Source organism: Haemorhous mexicanus, chromosome Z, assembly GCF_027477595.1.
Source record: "Haemorhous mexicanus isolate bHaeMex1 chromosome Z, bHaeMex1.pri, whole genome shotgun sequence".
NCBI lineage: Eukaryota > Metazoa > Chordata > Aves > Passeriformes > Fringillidae > Haemorhous > Haemorhous mexicanus.
The window spans coordinates 11,805,478-11,823,909 of NC_082381.1; the positions used below are offsets into that span (position 1 = coordinate 11,805,478).

Sequence of the window (18,432 nt, forward strand, 5' to 3'; positions counted from 1 at the left end):
TTTTCTTAGCAGAAACTGAAGTGGGAGGCGCCGCATGGAGACAGAAAGGAAGAGCCTGTGCAGGATTGGGCAGTGCTGAAGAGGGTGGGAGGAGGCTTGGGCAAGTCATCCTATAATTTTGTGTCCTGCAGGAAACACAGCAATTTTTTGTGTTAAGTAGAGAAATGCTGGAGTTGTTGAGGATAAATATGTGGGGTTGAAACTAGTAAATCCTGGTGGAAACAGAGGTTGGCTTTGGCACTGTGGTGGTGTTGCTGTTTCTGCTCATCCAGGTGCTTGTGAGCGGCCTGGTGAGGCTGAAATCTGGAAGGCCACCTCAGCTTATTGTGTACGCTTAGCACTCTTGGGTGGCCTTACATGGTTTTCAGTGGAGGCTTCATTTTGTAAACCAAAGGAAGTTAATGGCTCCTGAGGACACAGTTTAGTGGCAGCCTTGGCTGTGTTAACAGTTGGACTCAATGATCTTACAGGGTGTTTCATCCTCAATGATTCTGAGAGAGTCCACTGGCCATTTCTGCCCCTGCTGGGCATTGGGGACTGCAGTGGCCCATGGAGGGCGTGCTTGGAAAACACCCATCTAGGTATCTGCAGGTCTCTGCTCTCCCAGTCAGACTTTCTCAGAGATCTAAGGACAGCAGACACGAGGGATTGCCCAGCAGGGATTTGTAAGACTGACATCGAGCACATGCCCAGGCGCTGCACACGCTACTCAGGCGTTGCTTTTGTTCAGCCCTCTACCTCTGACTAAGAAACAGTATTAAAAACATATCCAGCAGCCAGCATGGGCAGTGTTCTGTGCTGCTCCTCCATGGGGTTTTCACTATGGGCAGCCTCACTGGCACGTGTGTGTGCGTGACTGTGTGTACGGGTGTGATTTACTGGCCTGTGCAGTGCCTCATGTCTTTAAAATTATAGTGCCCGTTTCCTGCTGAAATAATTTCTACATAGAGAGGCTCCCATTATAGCAAGAGGAGCATGGACGTCATGATTTATTATTATTTATGGTCCCAGGGTCTTGTTTATGCACGATGGGTTAGGTGCTCAGGATAGAAATGCCATTATGCAAATGACATTGAATGTCCTTACTGAGCCTAAATAATTTTTGTGTTGGACGATTAAACCTCATCTGTTATTGATATGGGCTGCAGTCGGGCTATTAAAGAGTCCCAACAGTACTTACTCCCAGTAATGGGAAAATTGAGAGGAAGAGGCTAAACAATTGCCTCAAGTGTGCTGTGATTGTCTGGTAGGAGTGGAACATAACGAACCCCCTGAATGGAAATCGTGTTTACTACTTAGGGATAAATAAAAAGAGAGAACACGCAATAAATTGTGCTTTGTGATCTGAATTGGCGCACCAGAGAATTTGCGTACTTTCAATTTACTTATTTATTTGATTTTTTTTTTTTTTTTTTCGGGGTGGAGGGGGCAGTGTGATTGGGATGTAGATACCGCAGGCAGCCGGGAAGGATTCCTGCAGTGTGTGCCCCTGGCTGAGTGGCAGGGGAATGCTGTCCTCGGAGCTGTGCCGGTGCTGCGCTGTCCGCTTTGACACAGCTGTGCAGTCACATTTTGATCAGTGTTGATAGCTTATGAATTCCAAAATTGACAAAATTTACAGAAAAATGAGGATAATCCATCTTCCTTAGCAGCCTGTCAGGAGCTGGCTATACTTCATAATCTTCAATTACAGATGCTATTTTCGGACATTTACATGCAGATATTAGAACAAAATGAAAATGAGAAACAAAGAGCAAATGGAAATGCAGCTATTTATATGTATAAAAGAAAAACAACAGGTAAATTCTTGGCATTTAGATTGGATTTGGGTGTCCCTTTGGAAAATCTGAGAATATCTGCACCAACTTATGAATTGTACTGTGGAAATGTAAAATGTAGTATATCATTTCCCTTATGCAGATAATGTGAAGATTGGGTCAAAAACAGGTCAGTTATTTTGAAGTATGAGGGTAAATGTGTTCATGGCAGGGTGCACAAGCTAATTCTCACTGCCTTCAAAGGCATGTCTGGGGATGTGTACAATCGTAATTGGATTTGGGCTAAAATGAAGCACAGCTGTTAACTTTTTATAAACAATATATGTATTGTGAAAGGGAGGTACAGAAATACCCAGTTTAAACTTAGGGAAAAAGGTTGTACCACTGAAACAAAACTTACGCGTTTTGTGAGACAGCAGTAACTCAATGTGGCTGAAAACAGAGAAACTAGGGTTCGGTCCCAGTTAAACGTGTAAATAACATTTGTTCCAAAGTAGGATTGGGATTGGTGTCAGCAGTGCCCAGTGCAGGGAATAACATGTAAATTATTAAATGGGGTGGTGGTTGGAAGGCAGCAGTGGTGAGAATTTGATGTAGAGGTTTCCAGGAGCCTTTCCTACCCATATCTTGGGTGGCTGAGTAGGAGGGCATTAGGCTGGATTTTCCATTCCCATGAAATTCCAGGTGGAGCAGCAGTGGTGCCTGCAGCTGCAAGCAGTGCTGTGTTTCTGAAAGCCTGGGGAGATTAATTACAGCTGCTTTGGATTAAATTCTTCGAACCATATCTAACTATACAAATTTTTTCCCTTTGTCAGGCTGCTGTGTGGGTTTCTGTGGACAGCCTGCCTGGCGTGTGCCACTTTTGCCTCTATTTATTCATTAATTTAAAAATATTAAGATGTGATAACTTGGAGATATTTGTTGTGAGATCTGACTTGCTGCTGCGGTCAGGGATGACCAGGGGGTGTGGTGGGTGTGATCTGGGGGACAACAGTGTGCCTTTCAGGGACCTCAGTGTTTTATTTGTCAGTGAAGGCTCTGACGCACCGTCTCTGTCAGGAAGGCAGAGCACATGGTCAGTGAGGAGGCAGACTAAGCCCTGAAGCCGCAAGCTGGCACCTTGCACTGATGGTCTCAGCTCCTGTTGAGCTGCTGCTGTTGCTGCTGCTGCTGCTACATACTGAGCGGCACTGTGGGCCTGGGGGCAGCTGTGCCAGTGGCAGGAGAACACAGAAGGTATTATTTCATGCCTGCCTGGTGTTCTGATTTGGAATATATAGCAGATGCAAAAAAGAAACATGTGCAAGTCCCAGTGGACCCCAGCTGGCTCATTTTAATGGCCATTTGCCCTGTGAAGCAGACAGCTCTTCTCTATCTTTGCTTGGTGCAGTCTCTTCAGCAGCATTGTGAGGTCTTTGCCCCACAAAAGGGATGAGGCAAAAAGGGGGATACATTTGTCTCACATCTTTTGGGTCGCAGCACTGCTGCAGGGCTCATTCCAGCCTCATAGCTCCCTGAGATTCCCACACTGGTACCTAAAAACCAGGCTGTTTCAGGGAGTGGCCTTGTTCCCTGCTGTGTGTCCATCTTTTCCTGACACTTTAGGATAAAATCACTGGTAAATATCAAAGAGACAATTTCTGTGCACAGAGGGTAGGTTGACTTTTTGGTGTGTTATATTCAGGTATCTTCACCAGAAAAAGTGCAGGGTGAAGCTGGTTGTGATCTGCCTCTCTGCTTTACTGTAGTTCAGCAGGTTTGAAAACAGTTATGAAACCCTCCTGTGCCCTTTTTCTTACCATTTGCCTATCCCAATCACCACTCCAAGGGATTAATAGTTAGAAATAAAACTTTTGCAGTGGAGGTAGATTCAAAACTTTACTTAGTGCAGAAAGCTTCCTGTTTGCACTTTGCAGAGATGTCTAATGGGGAGGGACTGTGCAGACCCTGCTGCTGCAAGAGGACTTGTGCTGCTGCTAATGGGCGCACAGAGGTTACTCCTCTCCTCACCACTGCAGCCACTGCCCCAACTCTGTCTGCCAGAGTCGAGCCAGAGCAGAGTAGGTTAGGGCAGGGGAACACACAAGATCTGGTCTTGCCCCTCCTCTCAGTTTGTCCTTCTCAGTCTCTCTTTTATATATACCTCGTTTCACATGTCTGTGTTTTCTCTCCTCCATGCTATGGCAGTGGTGCTCCATGCTGATGAGACAGTGCGTGGTACAACCGCAGGCAGTCATTTTTCAGGTAATTTCTAGGGTAATGAATGTCTCTTGCTTTTTCACCTACCAAGCAGAAGGTCAGGCTTCCTGGCTGCACAAGGAGGGACCCTGGCCATGACAGTCATTCCGGGCTGTTTCCCACCAGCAGCAGTGAGAGCCCATTAGTGCAGGAGCCAAATCTGAGATCCCCTTCTGCTGCTCCCACCCCAATCAGCTGGAGAAGCTCCTGGGAAGAGTAGGCAGGAGGGTTCAGCAGAAGGGTCTCAGTGAGGCCGTGGGGTGAGGGGCTGCTCCATGAGTGCTGCCTTCCCCTGGGGTTTCCTTTCCTCTCTGGATGGGGTGCTTGAAAAGAAAGAGATCTGCCTGGGGGGAATGGGAAGAGGGGACACCACTGTACCCCTCATGAGTGGTTCAACACCAAACACTGTGACCCCACAGTGTAAGGGAGGTTTTTGCTTTTTCAGGGGGTTCTAGAGTCTCCTGACCCCTCCATGGGAGTGAGGAGAGCTGCAGACAGTACCCATAGTGTGGTTTTAGGGGGAAGGCTCCTCTGCTCTGCTTGCCTGATGCCCCACTCCTTGGGGGCCAGAAGATACTTCTGCTGACGATCCCCTCTCTGCAGTGCCTGGCTGTTGGCAGCACGATGTTTCCTTTTCTGCCCACAGGCAGGTGTGGGTCACTGCCACTCTGCCAACCCAGTGCTGGCCCTGACCCCGCTGCTTTGCAGTGCAAACTGTAACTGCAGAGGTGGATGTGATGTGTTGGGGTCGCTCCTCCACTGAGAATGCATGATGAGAGGGAGTCCGCAATCAGAAGGGCTGCCCCTCAGCCTGCACTTCTGCCTCAGTGCTGGAAGCAGTGGTCAGTGTTTGCTCCGTGTGGCTGTTAGTGTTCAGCAGATGGTGGTTCCAAGAAGGGATCTGGGCGCAGCAAAGTAGCTGGGAAATCCCTTAAAATCAGAAAATCCCTTAAAATCCCGCTATTCTTACCTCTGGGAAAAGTTGCTGGGCCATGGCAGAAGACATGCAGCTCTCATCTGCAGGAAGTTATTGGGACCAAAAGTAGGGAAGAACCCCAAATCTCCATTTTGCACGTCTTCAGTTCATTCCTACCACAGTGCTGCTTGTCTATGGGCTCTCCATCCACACTGTGCTGAGCAACTGTAATGCTTCCAGTTCCTCCTGCAGATGTTGTTCCATGGTTTGGCACTGCACCACTGCATATTGTGCCAACTCACTATGGTGCAGTGACATGGAAGAGCACAGGCTACCTCTGCTGTGACCCTTGGCAGGTTATGCTACACTCTGGTTGTTGCTTGCTTGACACTAGAAATGGTCACTTTCTCCAAGCTCAGGGGTTACTCTTAGCTCATTTGCATGGTGCTTTCAGGTCATTACAGCTAAAAGTCTTAACTCTGGTCCTGTTTCTTCCAGGGTCAGTTCCTTGGACTCCTGAAGGGAAGAAAGCTATGGAGTTATGCATGGAATTATGCATGGAGTTATGCATTCCTGTGTCTGGGAATTGCAGTTGAGGGCTTGGGCTAGTTCCAGTTGGGTTTGTAGTTTGGGATGTGCACCTCCTTCCTCAGTCCCCTCATGTGACCCAGCCCATGGCAAGGGTCCCATTCCAGCTAGATGCTTCCTCCCAAACTACAGGTGTGCAGCTCTCGCTTTGTAATTGGGAAACCACATTCACTCTCTGCCTGTTGGGAGGGATGGATCTTCCTCATGGGAGGATCCAAAGAGATTTTCTAGTCTTCATATGGTGTGGTTATGGCTTTCATAGAGCACATGAATTCAGGTATCCCCAGGGATTTGTGTGTGCTCTTCTGGAGATACCAGAAATTCCAAACAGCAGCACACAAGGACAGGTTTCTCCTTTGCTGTGCTTCCAGCCCATCTGTGCTTGTGCATCCTCAGCTGCTTGGGATGTCTCTGCAGGGCTATTGTTTCTCTGATGTTTTGCTAGATTAGGGTTTTGGGGAAAGAAAAAATCTAGCAGTGCCTCCATATGTGCATGTACCCTGCATAGGGGAGAGGTGGGGTTGGAGTCTCAGGAAAACATGGAGTGGTATGGGAAGGCTGAGAAATGCATTGTGGTGTCATGCTGAATGAGAAGGAGGAGCTTTGATTACACTTCTAGGGAGGAGGAAGGCTGGGACCATTATCAGCATCCTCTGCAGAGGAGGGAGGTTCCCAGAGCTGTTCTCTCCCAGGAGCAGAAGCGGGGGATGAGTCAGAGGCTGTCTTTGAAGCAGTGGTGGTAGACAAAAACACCTAGGTGAATGATGGCGAGGCAAAAGTGGGGGCACAGAGGGTGTTGGAAGAGGCGTGAGCTGAAAAAACTGAGGAACAGTACAACTTTAATGCAAAGGTTATGTAGGATCTTAGGAGACAAGTCAGAGGACTCTGATGCATGGGCTGGGAGCAGGACAAGGGTGGCCAGCAGCTAGTCCCTGTTAAAATGTATTTTGCATGCTCATCTGCAAGAGGTTTGTATGGGGATCCTTCAGGGTGACAGGCTGTACTCCTACCTCACGCAAATGGCGTCTGCAGAAAAAACATGTTTATTACACAGAACTGTTAATACAGGATTATCCATGTAAATTACCTTCTGTTTGAGACCTGAGCTACAGAGACACCAGCTTGTCTTCCTGGCTAAAGTACTGAGTTAGTGGCAAGCACCAGATAATGTGCTGGGTTGTCGGAGAAACTGGCAGGAAGGAGGAGGATGTATTCATTCAGATCAGCTTTTGTTTCCTCAAAAAAAAAAAAAAAGGTAACTTATTTTGGTGTCACATCTCTGGAGCTGTTCAAGGCTTAGTTGGATGGGTCCTTGAACAACATGGTCTAGTGGAAAGTGTCCCTGCGCATGGTAGGGGGCATATATAATAAGTTGGTTTTTAAGATAACTTCCAATCCAAACCTGTCTGTGATTCTGTGTTTTTCTGAGTTTTGTTTTGGTTGCTCCAAAAAACCTCCATGTGATCCTGGGTTCATCTGCATTTCTTCATCTCTGCATGGCTTCTGCATTGACTTAATCTTCAGGAATTCATTAGAGATTGGCATCACAGTGGCTGCTCTTCAATGTACCTGTTCCCACTGTAGTTCTTTATTTGAAGTCAATCTCCAGTGGATATGGGCATGACTGCTGTCTCACAAATAAGGGATTAAAACTTAAAGGGCAGGTAGCAGGGCACAGAGAACTTTGAAAGAAAACTTCCCAGATTTGTGGAAATAATCCTGACAATAAGAAACCATTGAAAAAGGGCAAATGAAGATAAGCTTTGTGCCATATACATCCTTTAGATACATGCATTGGACTCATTGGCTATAGAATGCTGTAGCAGTGGAGACCTAAACAGAGTTATAGGACACAAACACTCTGATTTCTGAGATCTGTGCTTGCTTACCATAGCCTCTCTCAGGTAATGAGATTAGGAAATTATTTGGAAATGGCACAGTGTTCTTACTACAGTCAGGTGATTTATTTTTAAATAACTTAGATTTAGAAACAGTTATCTACAAATGCATCCATTAAGCAAACTCTTTGTATATACATACTTTCTCTTTCCTGTGAAATGAAGAAGAAATGCAACATTCCCAGGAAAAGGGAAGCGGAAAACCTGTTCGCACCTTCTTGTTAGTGCATGTCCCCTCTAAGGCCAACACTGAAATGTGGAGAGTGTGGAGGTTAAGAGGCCTGTACATTTTCCTAACCAGAAAGTAGCTTGCACTTGGCAGGTAATCTACACATTTTCCTCTTTCAGGAAAGCCTTGTTACATATTAATGAGTTTGGCTTTGGTTTTATAAAGAAAACCTATTTTGGTGTTCTCTGAGAACACTGGTGATAAGCACAGACCCACTTACTGAACAGTTTGAATGTTGAAAAGCCCAGTGTAAATGGGCATTGCCTTTAACACCGGCTGAACAAAGGATTTCTGAGTTCTGTATTGCATCTACTTTCTGTCGGCACAGGCAAAAAAAAGCTCTTGATTAGCAAATTTATTTCCACTAAAATGTCTTTTGTTTCTTTTTCCAGGCAACAGAATACTCAGCCATGGCCTCACTAGCTGGTGGATTGGATGACATGAAGGCCAATATAACCAGCCCTACTTCTGCAGATTTGGGAGCAAGTGTTCCTGGGCCTCAGTCCTATCCTATTGTCACAGGTAAATGATTTTCAAACACTGGTAAGTAGTGTGAATTGTCTGTACCTTCATATTGCATGATGAGGTCCTTTATGGAAGATTTGTGTCATATATGGAGTAATTTGCTCAAAAAGTCTCTTTTTGAATGTGATTTCATAGGAGCTCTTGTTGAAAGAGAGCTGAATGGCTTGTGTAAATAGTTTGTGTATGTTTGTTAGCTGACAGATGGAGCCTCCATCCCTCTTGTTCAGGAAAGGATGTGCCCCTCCGCCCCAAAAGTACATCTTGAATACCACTGCATCACTGAAAAGCAGAATGCTTGCCTCTGCTTTTGGGCTTTGGAGCTATTTTTTCATAAATGCACCTGGTATGTTTGTCTGGATGGAGTTTTTATGATAGTTCAAACTAGCCTGAATTTTGGAATCTCATTTTTTACCATTTCTGAATTGTACCCGTGCACTAAAGTTGCATTTAAATGAAAACCACAGGTTGTTTGTTCAAGGAATGCCAAATCATCTGCATTTATTCAGCAGGTGTAGAGCAAGAGTTGAGGAACAGCTAGGGTCTGATAAATGCTTTGGTCACCTATTTATTTGGGACTGATCCCATTGCTTGCAAGGAAATCGGCCAAATGGTAAGCTAATTATTAAATTGTATCCCAAATTAGTTGTGCAAGTCAGAAAAAAGATGGGCTTTTAAAATTTAAGGCTCTGTGTTTCATCGGAATGTTAGCTCAGTGTGTTACTGCTATGTGTAATTGTTGCAAATTTCATTGGATTTTGTCTGTTTTGACAAAGACTGGACATAATGCTTTATTTTGTAGCTACAGTGGAAGATTATACGGTTTTTTATAAAGTATTGCTATGTCTTTAATGCCTTAAAATCTCATCTAGCAGAGGAGAAGTTTTGAAATCAAGTGTTGTTACAAAGTTGTTTTAACCCAGTATAGTATCAGTCTTCAGCTTTTCTTGACAAAGTTTAGAAGGATTGAGAAGAGATTGGAGAGTGAAAGAAATACATATTTACCGTGAAGTAGGATGGGAGAGACTTCTTTCAATATCTGTTTGGTTCTGAATGGGTGGTTTGAGTGTTGGACTCATAGATAAGAAAGGTGTCTAGGCGTGGATGGATGGACAGAAAGAGAGACTTCTGGAGGTGTGTGGCTTGTAAGGTGTAAGGAGATGGAGCATTTATACAGATATATCTATGTCCATCAGTGGTCTGTGCTGGAATCAGTGTTATCTAATATCTTCATCAGTGACACAGAAAGAGGGATTATGGGCACCCTCAGCAGATTTGCAGGTGACACCAGGCTGAGAGTGCCATAAAACCTCTGAAAGATAGGGCTATCCAAGAGGGACGTGGAAAAGGCCTAGAAGTGGCCCATGGGAATCTCATGAAGTTAAAAAACGCCAGATGCTGATGCTGCACTTAGGTTGGGGCTACTCCCAGGATTGATCCAAGCAGAGGGCAAACAGACTGAGAGCAGCCCTGAGAGAAGGACTCGGGGTGCTGGTGGGTGAGAGCTGTCCCTGCCCTGGCCATGTCTGCTGGGAGCCAGGAACCCCCCTGTGCTGGCCTGAGCCCCCAGCGTGGGCAGCAGGGGAGGGAGGCGGCATTCTGCCCCTCTGCCCTGCTCAGGTGAGACCCCACCTGCAGAGCTGCCTCCAGCCCTGAGGCCCAGCACAGGAAGGCTGTGGAGCTGCTGGAGCCCGGACAAAGGAGGCATCCTATTTGATCAGAAGGCTGGAACACCTCTGCTATGAGGAAAGGCTGAGAGAGCTGGAATTTTTCAGGCTGGAGAAAAGAAGGCTTTGGGGAGACCTAAGTATAGCCTTTGCCATCTTCTAAGGGACTGCTCATCCAGAATTTACACCGGGCCAAAATGACGTTCAGCCAAAAGCTGTTTGGGCTGGTACTTCTTTCTTTACCCTGGTTTAAACACTTCTTACATGTCTCACATTGCTACTTCCTTAGAGTGTTGAGAGCTGATTGATCACATTTGTTAGAGTAAAACCTATTACAGAGGTGATGCTGCAGAGTTCAATATGAATTTCACAGAGGTTCTCCCTGTGATGTTACCTACACTTGAGCAAAGGTTCCAAATGTTAAATTTGCTAGTTCTCCTCAAAAACATGGAGCATGGAGCAGGCTTTAGGAACAGCTGGTTCTAGAAAAAAACCCTGCCATTAGTCCTAAATATGCCAGAGTGACAGCTACAACAGAATGCATTTTTCAAGACACTGGGTATTTATATCTTTAATTTGAAAGTAGCGTAGAGTTTTCTATCAACAGCATTCATAAAATGTAGATTTACATGACCATATCAAGAGTCTTCTAAAACCTATGCCCTTTGATATGTTTTGGGAGGTAATTGTCTACCTGCTATGCTTTCATATTCTCTTTCTAATAGCCATAGGAATTGTTTTGTGCTCATCATGCACTGGAAGCACCCAGAAATACCCATCACGATCTGGGCCCATATTTTATGCCTGAGTCATGGTTCCTACTCTGAGGCTTCCTGAGGAGCTGAAAGGGCTGTGCAGGTTGTCAGGAGGAGGAGAGATTCAGTAGCAAGCTGTACTTTGTAATGTGCAAGGCATGTCCATTACAGTACACTTGGTAGTGCATTTCCGACTGAAGTTCTGCACAGATTTCTCTATTTTCTCCCCTAATATAAGTCATCTTTTCAGTCACAACTCTTTACCCATCCTTGCTGGGACAGGGAGTTTGGAAAAGGAGACACATTTATTGACCCTATTTCCCTTGTAAGCATAAGGTGCATATTGCCATGGGACCTTAATCTGTGGTAGCTATCTCTGAAAATCAGGAGCTGAGAAATGGTGCACAACAGTGGTTATGAGTGCTAGGTCCAACAAATGTCTGCAAGCACACCACCTATTCTGCCTTCTCAGAGCTTTTTTTGTGGTCTGTGGCCTGACCAAAGCTGTGGTAAAATCGAGCTATTGGTTTAGGGTTCTGTGGCTGGGATGGGCAGGGGATGACAGGCTATCGGTAAGGTTACAATCTCTGGAGAAAGGTCAGCCTTATATCAGCCCCACTTCAGTGGTAAGCCTTTATTCATTAGAGAAATCCTGCCAGAACCACCTCCTGGTCCTTGCCCCGCTCAGTGCAAAGAGCCTAAGCCTCACAGATCCGTGATGGCATTTTCAATGTGAACTGCTCCTCACTGGAGGAGGAATGGCCAGTGTTACCTCTGGTCTTCTCTTGAGATTCAGAAAGTTGCATTGCTTTTCATTTATTCACCTTTTTTTGAGTGTTTCCACCTTCCCTTGTTTCATACAGGCTGTCCTGTGATGTATGTGAACAAACTCAGAGAATGAAGTTGAAAGCCTTGGGGGCAACATATTTTAGTATGCTAGGTAGTGTTTTTTCCCCTGTAAAAATGAGGGTTAATTGAATAAAAGTCCAGCAAATGTCCTAAGTCTTTGTTTGGTTATATCTCACTTCTGTGTTGACATTCCAGATTATAAACAATTTTGTAACAGCTTCAGTGTAATGAGACCAAGAGCTGCTTAAAACACTGTCAAATGAGTTATGGTAGCCAGAGCAGCATTGGTGGGAAACATCTCTTTTACCAGGAACTCTTCTGGTTGTGTGTGTGGAGCAGAGCTGTGAACACTGCTGTGTGATGTTTCAACACAGAATGGGGCTATTGGTAAGGCTGAAAAGTGGGTAAATAACTTGAAATATGAAAACCATGAGTTCGAGCCAGGAACACTTGTGTCTTTCTATAGCTGTATCTGCTGTTCAAGCTTAATCTTTTTTATGAGAAGTTCTGAAGTAGTCTGGGCTGCCATATGTGAAGAGAACTTAGTCTCTTTCATGGTGTCAAAATTATAAAATAATGGTGTAAGATTATAAAATAATTTATTGGAAATATGACTGAGAACAGAACTATGATTACAGTTTTTCATTGCTCTTCATTGCACCTAAGTTGTGGTGTGGGTGGCAAAGCATTGTTGAGATTTAAGATGACAAAGATCCTCTGTGCAGTTGTTCGTAGAAGATGTAATATATTTCTCTCTTAGCCAGCTGGCAGATCCAAACATATGGGATAGATCTTGAAAATTAAAGGATTGCCTAAACATTGACACTCATGCTAGTACTTGCTGCTAAGGAGAAATGTAGTCACAGCTCTCAGTACTGCTTCATCCACCACCTCTGTTGTGCTGTGGATCACCAGCAAAATCTCTAATGATTAAGAGGACCGTTTGCTTTCTTTGCATTGTTTTTATGCCACATTAAATAGTAAGTTTAAAAAAAACCCTTCAGTCACTTCATGCTGCCACAGCCTGTAAGGGCTCTCTCCATTTACAAGCCAATGACATAGGTCCAGCACATTGCTGCTGTTGTCAGCAGTTTCCAAGCAGCCTGTGATTGTTACTAATTACCTCCAGATGCATTTTGCCTGCTTTGACTTGCTGATTTCAGCATGGTTGGTGTCACTTTGAGAGGATAAAGCCACGTTGAACTGAAATCTTTATATGGCTCTCCAATGCTGCACTGGGGGTGGATTGATGAACCTGCAGCAGCCTGGCTGTGTCCAGCAACGGGAGTCAGTATGTTCTTACAGAGGCAGGAGTGGCTGCTGACCAGGCTCACCTCTCCCAGGGGCAGAGAAGCATCATTTACTGGACTGGGGTATGATGGGAACTCTGACTCACCCCATTAAAAGAAGTGTCACAGGGCACAGTTTTGTCAGAGGGCTTTTTGTCTAGCAAATGGTGGAGTAGAGGAGCCTAGTCTTCTTTCATGTTGGGACATCTCTATCATCTTTGGCTCACCTGCTCTTCCTCACATGCAGGGAGAGACCAGGACTCTGCCAAGTATGGACAAGTTATGTCTTATCCTCTGCATTCAAACTTGCAACCACAGCTTGGAGTGTTACATTCCTTGCTTCTTTTTGTGCTCAGCCTTGTAGGCAATGGCTCTGGAGAGCCAAATCCATGGACTTTGCTGCCCATTTTGTATGCACATAAAAAGGTGAAAAAAAGAGAACAAGAGCAGGATCAGTGTCAGTTTATTATTTGGAGAGATGGAGAAGGAGAGACATTCCCAATGGCTGTCATCGTAGTTACCTGCTCTGGCTTGCATTGCTGGACTCTGCCACTAGACATAGGTGATCCCAGATGTGAAGCTGAACATAGAGCAGAGTCCTCCTCCCCTGGGAAGAGCAGCCTGCCCTTTTCATTGCTGTAGATGTATCCAACATCTTAGGCGTAATACATTGTGCCAGGTAGTTAGTTATTCATATGTGGCACAGTTCTGTGGCTAATGCAGGTAACAGGGATATGTTTAGCAATCCATATTTCTGGAATAATGTTCTCTTTTTGTAATTAGGGAACACAGTTGCTAAAATGGGATAAATGCAGGCCAAAAGACATTTCTTTCTACTGTTCTGTGGTGAATTGCAGTGCTCAGTTTGCATCTCAGCATGTTTTGCCTTAGGAGTGCTCAGTCTCATCTGCTCCCTGAGTCTTTATGCTACTTTGTTTGTGCCATCATGATGTAAGTGCAATTTATGCACCACTGTTTTTCCGGGTTTTGTTAAGTGGAAGGTATTATTTGTCCCTTCTGAAGCTACGCATGAGATGGTGGGACTGCATGAATTCTGATGCCTTCAATAGGAGGAAAGAATCACAACTCTAAAATCCCAGGCGGAGCTCTTTCTGGGATTAAAGACGAATGTATTTCAGCATTTAGCTCAATGCAATCCAAAAGGACTTCTTGTTTTTTTAACAAGAAAACAAGGAGCAATAGGATCCAGATCACTTCCAGAAGAGTGGTAACAGATCATTCTCAGCCTGTGGATGGAGGATTCATCTGAGCAGCTCCAGAAACCAGACTTTGGCTGGAGGGGTCTGGGGAAACCCCCTGACTCCACAGGCCTAGAGTTAAGGTATTGAATTTAGACTCAACACCTACTTTTTTGCATAGCCAAATTAGCTGGGCTGGGTGAACTCCGAAATTTCTTTCTAATCTCAGCTGCCCTGTGTTTCTGTGGTTGGCTCTGTGCTTCCATGCTTCTGGGTAGAGCTGTGTGTCATTGCTTCTTTGGTGGGGTTGGGCCCAGGGTTACTGTGAGACAGCCTGCAGTCCATGTTACTAGGACCACTGGTACCTTCTGGGGGTCTGCCTATACCAGCCTGGGCATGAAAATGGAGTAGGTGGGTAAGGAAGCTTTCTCATAATTTATTTCACTTTTCGTACATGATTTAGAGGGAACATTTTAGAGATACCACAAAACATGGAAGGAAAATATGGAGGTTTTGCTTTCCATTGTTTCATTTTTGGGGGGGGGTGGTTTTGAATCTTTGTATCCTTTTCCTTTTTTCAGTCAGAGAACCATTTAGCTTGGGAAAGGTCTCCAAGATCATCAAGTCCAACCACTAATCCAGCACTGCCAAGTCTATGATTAGCAATGTCTCCAAATGCCTACCCACCATTTAAATCCCTCCGGGGACATCACTGCTGTGGACAGCCTGTTCCAGTGCCTGACAGCCTTTTCAGTGCAGACAATTTCCCTGATGTCCAATCTAAGCTTCCCCCTTGCTGCAATTTGAGGCCATTTCATCTTCTATTGCTTTCTAGTGACCAGAAAAGGATACCAGCCTTCAAACTCCTTCCCTGGGATTCTTGACCTGACTGAACTTCTCTGATGAAGATTATAAGGGCTGCGTTCTTCTGGTAATGGCTGGGAGAGTGTAAGCATAAGAGAGGACATTTGGGTTGTGTAAACATCTTGACATGTGGCCTATTTCTTTTTATGACTTTGGAAGTTAGGAGTCTGAGAGGTACACAAGAAAATCTGAGAGTTCAGTCTTAAGAGTATGTGGTGAGGTGTGCACATCCAGGTAGAATATTTAACCAGTCTGGATAGGTGAGGTGGAATGTGGTCATAGACTGAACATTTGGCCCACAAAAGAAGGAAAGGCTGCCTTTCTGTGCCAGGTCTTGGCTGGATTCTGGGTACTCATCCCACATCAGAACAAAGTTGCAACCTCTTTCCAAGTTCCAATTCTTTTTAATGTTTACTTTTGCTGTGCTTAAGACTAAAGTTTAACTCTGCTTTCTGACTGTAGTGCTGGCAGGAGCCAAGGAAGGAGTGCTTTTCCTCTGTCTCGAGCTGAATTTGATCTGCCTTTTATGGACCATTTTTGCTGGGCATCTGAGACATATTTTTTGTGTCCAATTGAAACAATATTGTGATATTTAGAGGCAAAAAAAGCTCCCAATAGATGCCTTTGAGGAATATATATCGAAACAGAACTTTTCTTTCCTTCATGCACACCTGATGTTTAGAGTGAAGACTGCTGTTATTTTAGAGGTGCGAAAATGTGATACAGGGTTAGTAGTTCATTATCAAGAAGTAAAAACGTGCCTTAATAATGATGGGAAAAGCATTGTGAAATCTGCTGGAAGCAGTTCCTGGGGGAGAAGGGGGATGTTTATTTTAATTTGTATATTACTGTAGTCAGAAAGAATGAACCTAAGAATCTCCTATCTCGCTGATTCAGCAGTTGTAGATTGTTTATTGTCAGGAATTCAGGTCTAAATCCAGATCTTGCTGACTACAATGAGAAACCTGGTTTCATTAGAAAATACTATTTGTCTGTTAAACAAGTAGCCTTTACTACTTTGTATTTTAAGAGTGACTGGGGCAAAAGTGTTGTTAAAAGAAGATCTGTTGAGGAAGATGATAATTTAGGTGCCTTTGCAACTGGAAATGCCAAGGTCTGGAGAATAACCATGTGGGAAAACATATCTTATGCTCTTTATCCTCTGTCTTTTCTGAGAAGTAGAATTTCTGTGTAGAGATAACATAGGTGTTTATAGAGACTTGGAGACCTTCTCTCAGACATTTTTGAGCTCCTTGTCATGGGGGAGAGAAAAAAGCAGAGATCATAAAAGCACAGAGGAAATTCACAAGTGTTTTGAAGTGTTGCACAGGCCTGTTGCCATGTGAGGCTGGGAACAGCCCACACACTTTTTGTCCCTGCTAAGATGAAAGCTAGCAGTGTATTTGTCCCTGTAGTGCCAGCATGGTGATGGAATAAATCCACTTTTTACACTTTAGCTGTGGATTCTGGCCCCCTTGGTTTCCTGCATATATTTGATTCTCACAGTGGCACAGCACTGGACTGTCTTTGCTGATGTCTCACCATTTAGGAGGTCTGTGTTTGGTCATCCCTGTAGCAAGAGCTCCAGGTGGAAAGAAGGAAACACCTGCGGAAGGTGACTGGTTCAAAGAATTTCTGCATATTAGGTTAGGGATTCTCATCAGAATGTGCCTGTTTCTTTCCCTGGCTAAGGGAAGGAGAAGTGTTTAGTTTTAGCTGGAACTGCACAGGTGGGATGGACCTGCCCTGGAGAAAGAAAGAAGGGTCACCTGAAGATACTGGGGAGAATTGTTATCCAGCTGATCGTCAGCAGCACTTTTACAGTTGTGCTTTCACCAGCTGACTGAAAGGAATTAAATTATTTTTATTTAAGATTAACAAATATTTGCATTTTTTCAATGAAAAGTTATTTCAATTTGTACTTCCTGTTCCAACTCTCTGAAATAAGAGTAACGTAACTTTTCCACAACTCCTTTTCTCCCTCTTTTTTTCTCCCCTCCCGTCCCTATCCTCAAATTAGCACAGTTTTGAAGAAAGTAAAGGAAATATTTGGATTTGTTAATACTACATTTTTCTTCTGGAAAAATGCTTTGGTGGTTTTTTTGTTGTTGTTGCCTAGTTGTAATAACAATAAAAAGTCTTCTTCTGAGGCTATATACAGGTCATAAAACCTGTCATATAACCTGTCCCTACTTGGAAATGTTGATCTTGTTTAAACATGGAACATAATCACAGAATTGTACTTTAACTTCTGCAGGACTGTTTTGAAGTTCACATTGGTGTTGGCAGATGGATGGTTTCTAGTGAAAAGTTATGCTAAGGGTTACAGTTTAGTTTCTACATTTAAGGGATAAAAGTGCAAATGCACTTCCCAATAAACTATTCATCACTCACAATAGGATCTGCCATGTTAAAGACTTGAGAAAAGGCCTCATAAACTCCTGTGGAAAGCAGCCAATCTGAAAAACAAGAGTGTAATTTTTAATGAGAAGACAGAGTCTAACTGCGACACCGTTGAGTTTTCCCATTTTTATGAATTCTTATCTTGCTATTAAAGAAGAAGTGCATTTGAGAAAGCAAACGAGGGTACTTGTACCCCACTAAGACCCAGGCTATTAACTGCCTCTTTTGATGATGTACAGCCTGACTCTGTTGGGAGTTTGGCTGTGGATTTAAATGTTGAATTTAACTATGGTAAACATATTTTGGTGCAAAGCATGTATAATAACAATTTGCATTTACATAGCATCTTTTACTTAAGGATTTTGCAATGTCTAATTAATTAAATCTGTTTCCCCCTGCCCCAAATACCACTGTGGTATGGATAATAAATGCAATTTTAAATCGAGCAGCTATAGCAGGAGGATTAAGACAAGAGGGTTCTCGTGCCTTCATGGTGGTCCTGATGGTGACGGGCTTGTTCTGCAGACATGCTGAGCAGCCTCATCTTGTGCTCACAGTGGTCTGAAGCACCCTGGAAAAAAAAAAGATATCAAACCAGCTCCACATTGGTGGGTGGAAAGTGCTCTGCAGGCTTCATACACAGTGTCTTCTGCTGATGTTTGGGTCCTGGGGATGCTCACACGCAGCTGTGCCACCCACCCCATGGCAGCTGGGGGGTTTGGGTGCTCAGGGCTGGCTGGCTGGCTGCTTTTACAGCGGCTTCTTCAGCCGACAGGTAGAATTTCTCACTGACAGATAAATGCTGAAATCTGTTGTAGATCTCCAATTTGGAAATAATTAAAAAAAAAAAAAAAAAAAAGAGAGGAAAGGACAGCATTCTAATTAGCTTAAATGCTTCCTTAATTGCACTTTCTTTTGGCCCACAACAATAAGAAAACATCTGAGCGTTTCTGTGCAAGCCAGCAAAATGATATTTCCAAGTAAGTAGCAGGATGCATTGACATCTGTGCTTCTGCACAGCACGACAATAAAATCTAGTGGCAGTCTGAGTCAGGCTGCAGAAGTTGTTTCTAGGACAAGGTAACTGTTTTGATTACAGCAGTTGAAGACCTCTGAAAGATATTGAGGTGCTGGAACGTGTCCAGTGACAATTAATGGAGCTGGGAAGGGTCTGGCGCACAAGTGTTATTAGGTGTGGTGAGGGAGCTAAGGAGCTCAAAAGGTGACTCGGGAGTCC

General features: G+C 44.2%; 1 protein-coding gene across 5 annotated transcripts in view; it reads left to right on the forward strand.

The window, feature by feature from the left end:
- The window catches only part of PAX5 (paired box 5), a 135,938-nt gene that overhangs the window by 63,751 nt on the left and 53,755 nt on the right, over window positions 1-18,432 (forward strand). For 3 of the 5 annotated variants that reach the window (XR_009490273.1, XM_059873355.1, XM_059873356.1), the window contains exons 7-8: window positions 3,966-4,022; window positions 8,040-8,169. Coding sequence is in view for 4 of the 5 variants with exons in the window: in XM_059873355.1 (XP_059729338.1) it covers window positions 3,966-4,022; window positions 8,040-8,169 (187 nt within the window). In the remaining variant the exon portion in view is untranslated. The remainder of the gene's footprint in view (window positions 1-3,965; window positions 4,023-8,039; window positions 8,170-18,432) is intronic. The other 2 variants (XM_059873357.1, XM_059873358.1) reach the window with 1 other exon arrangement.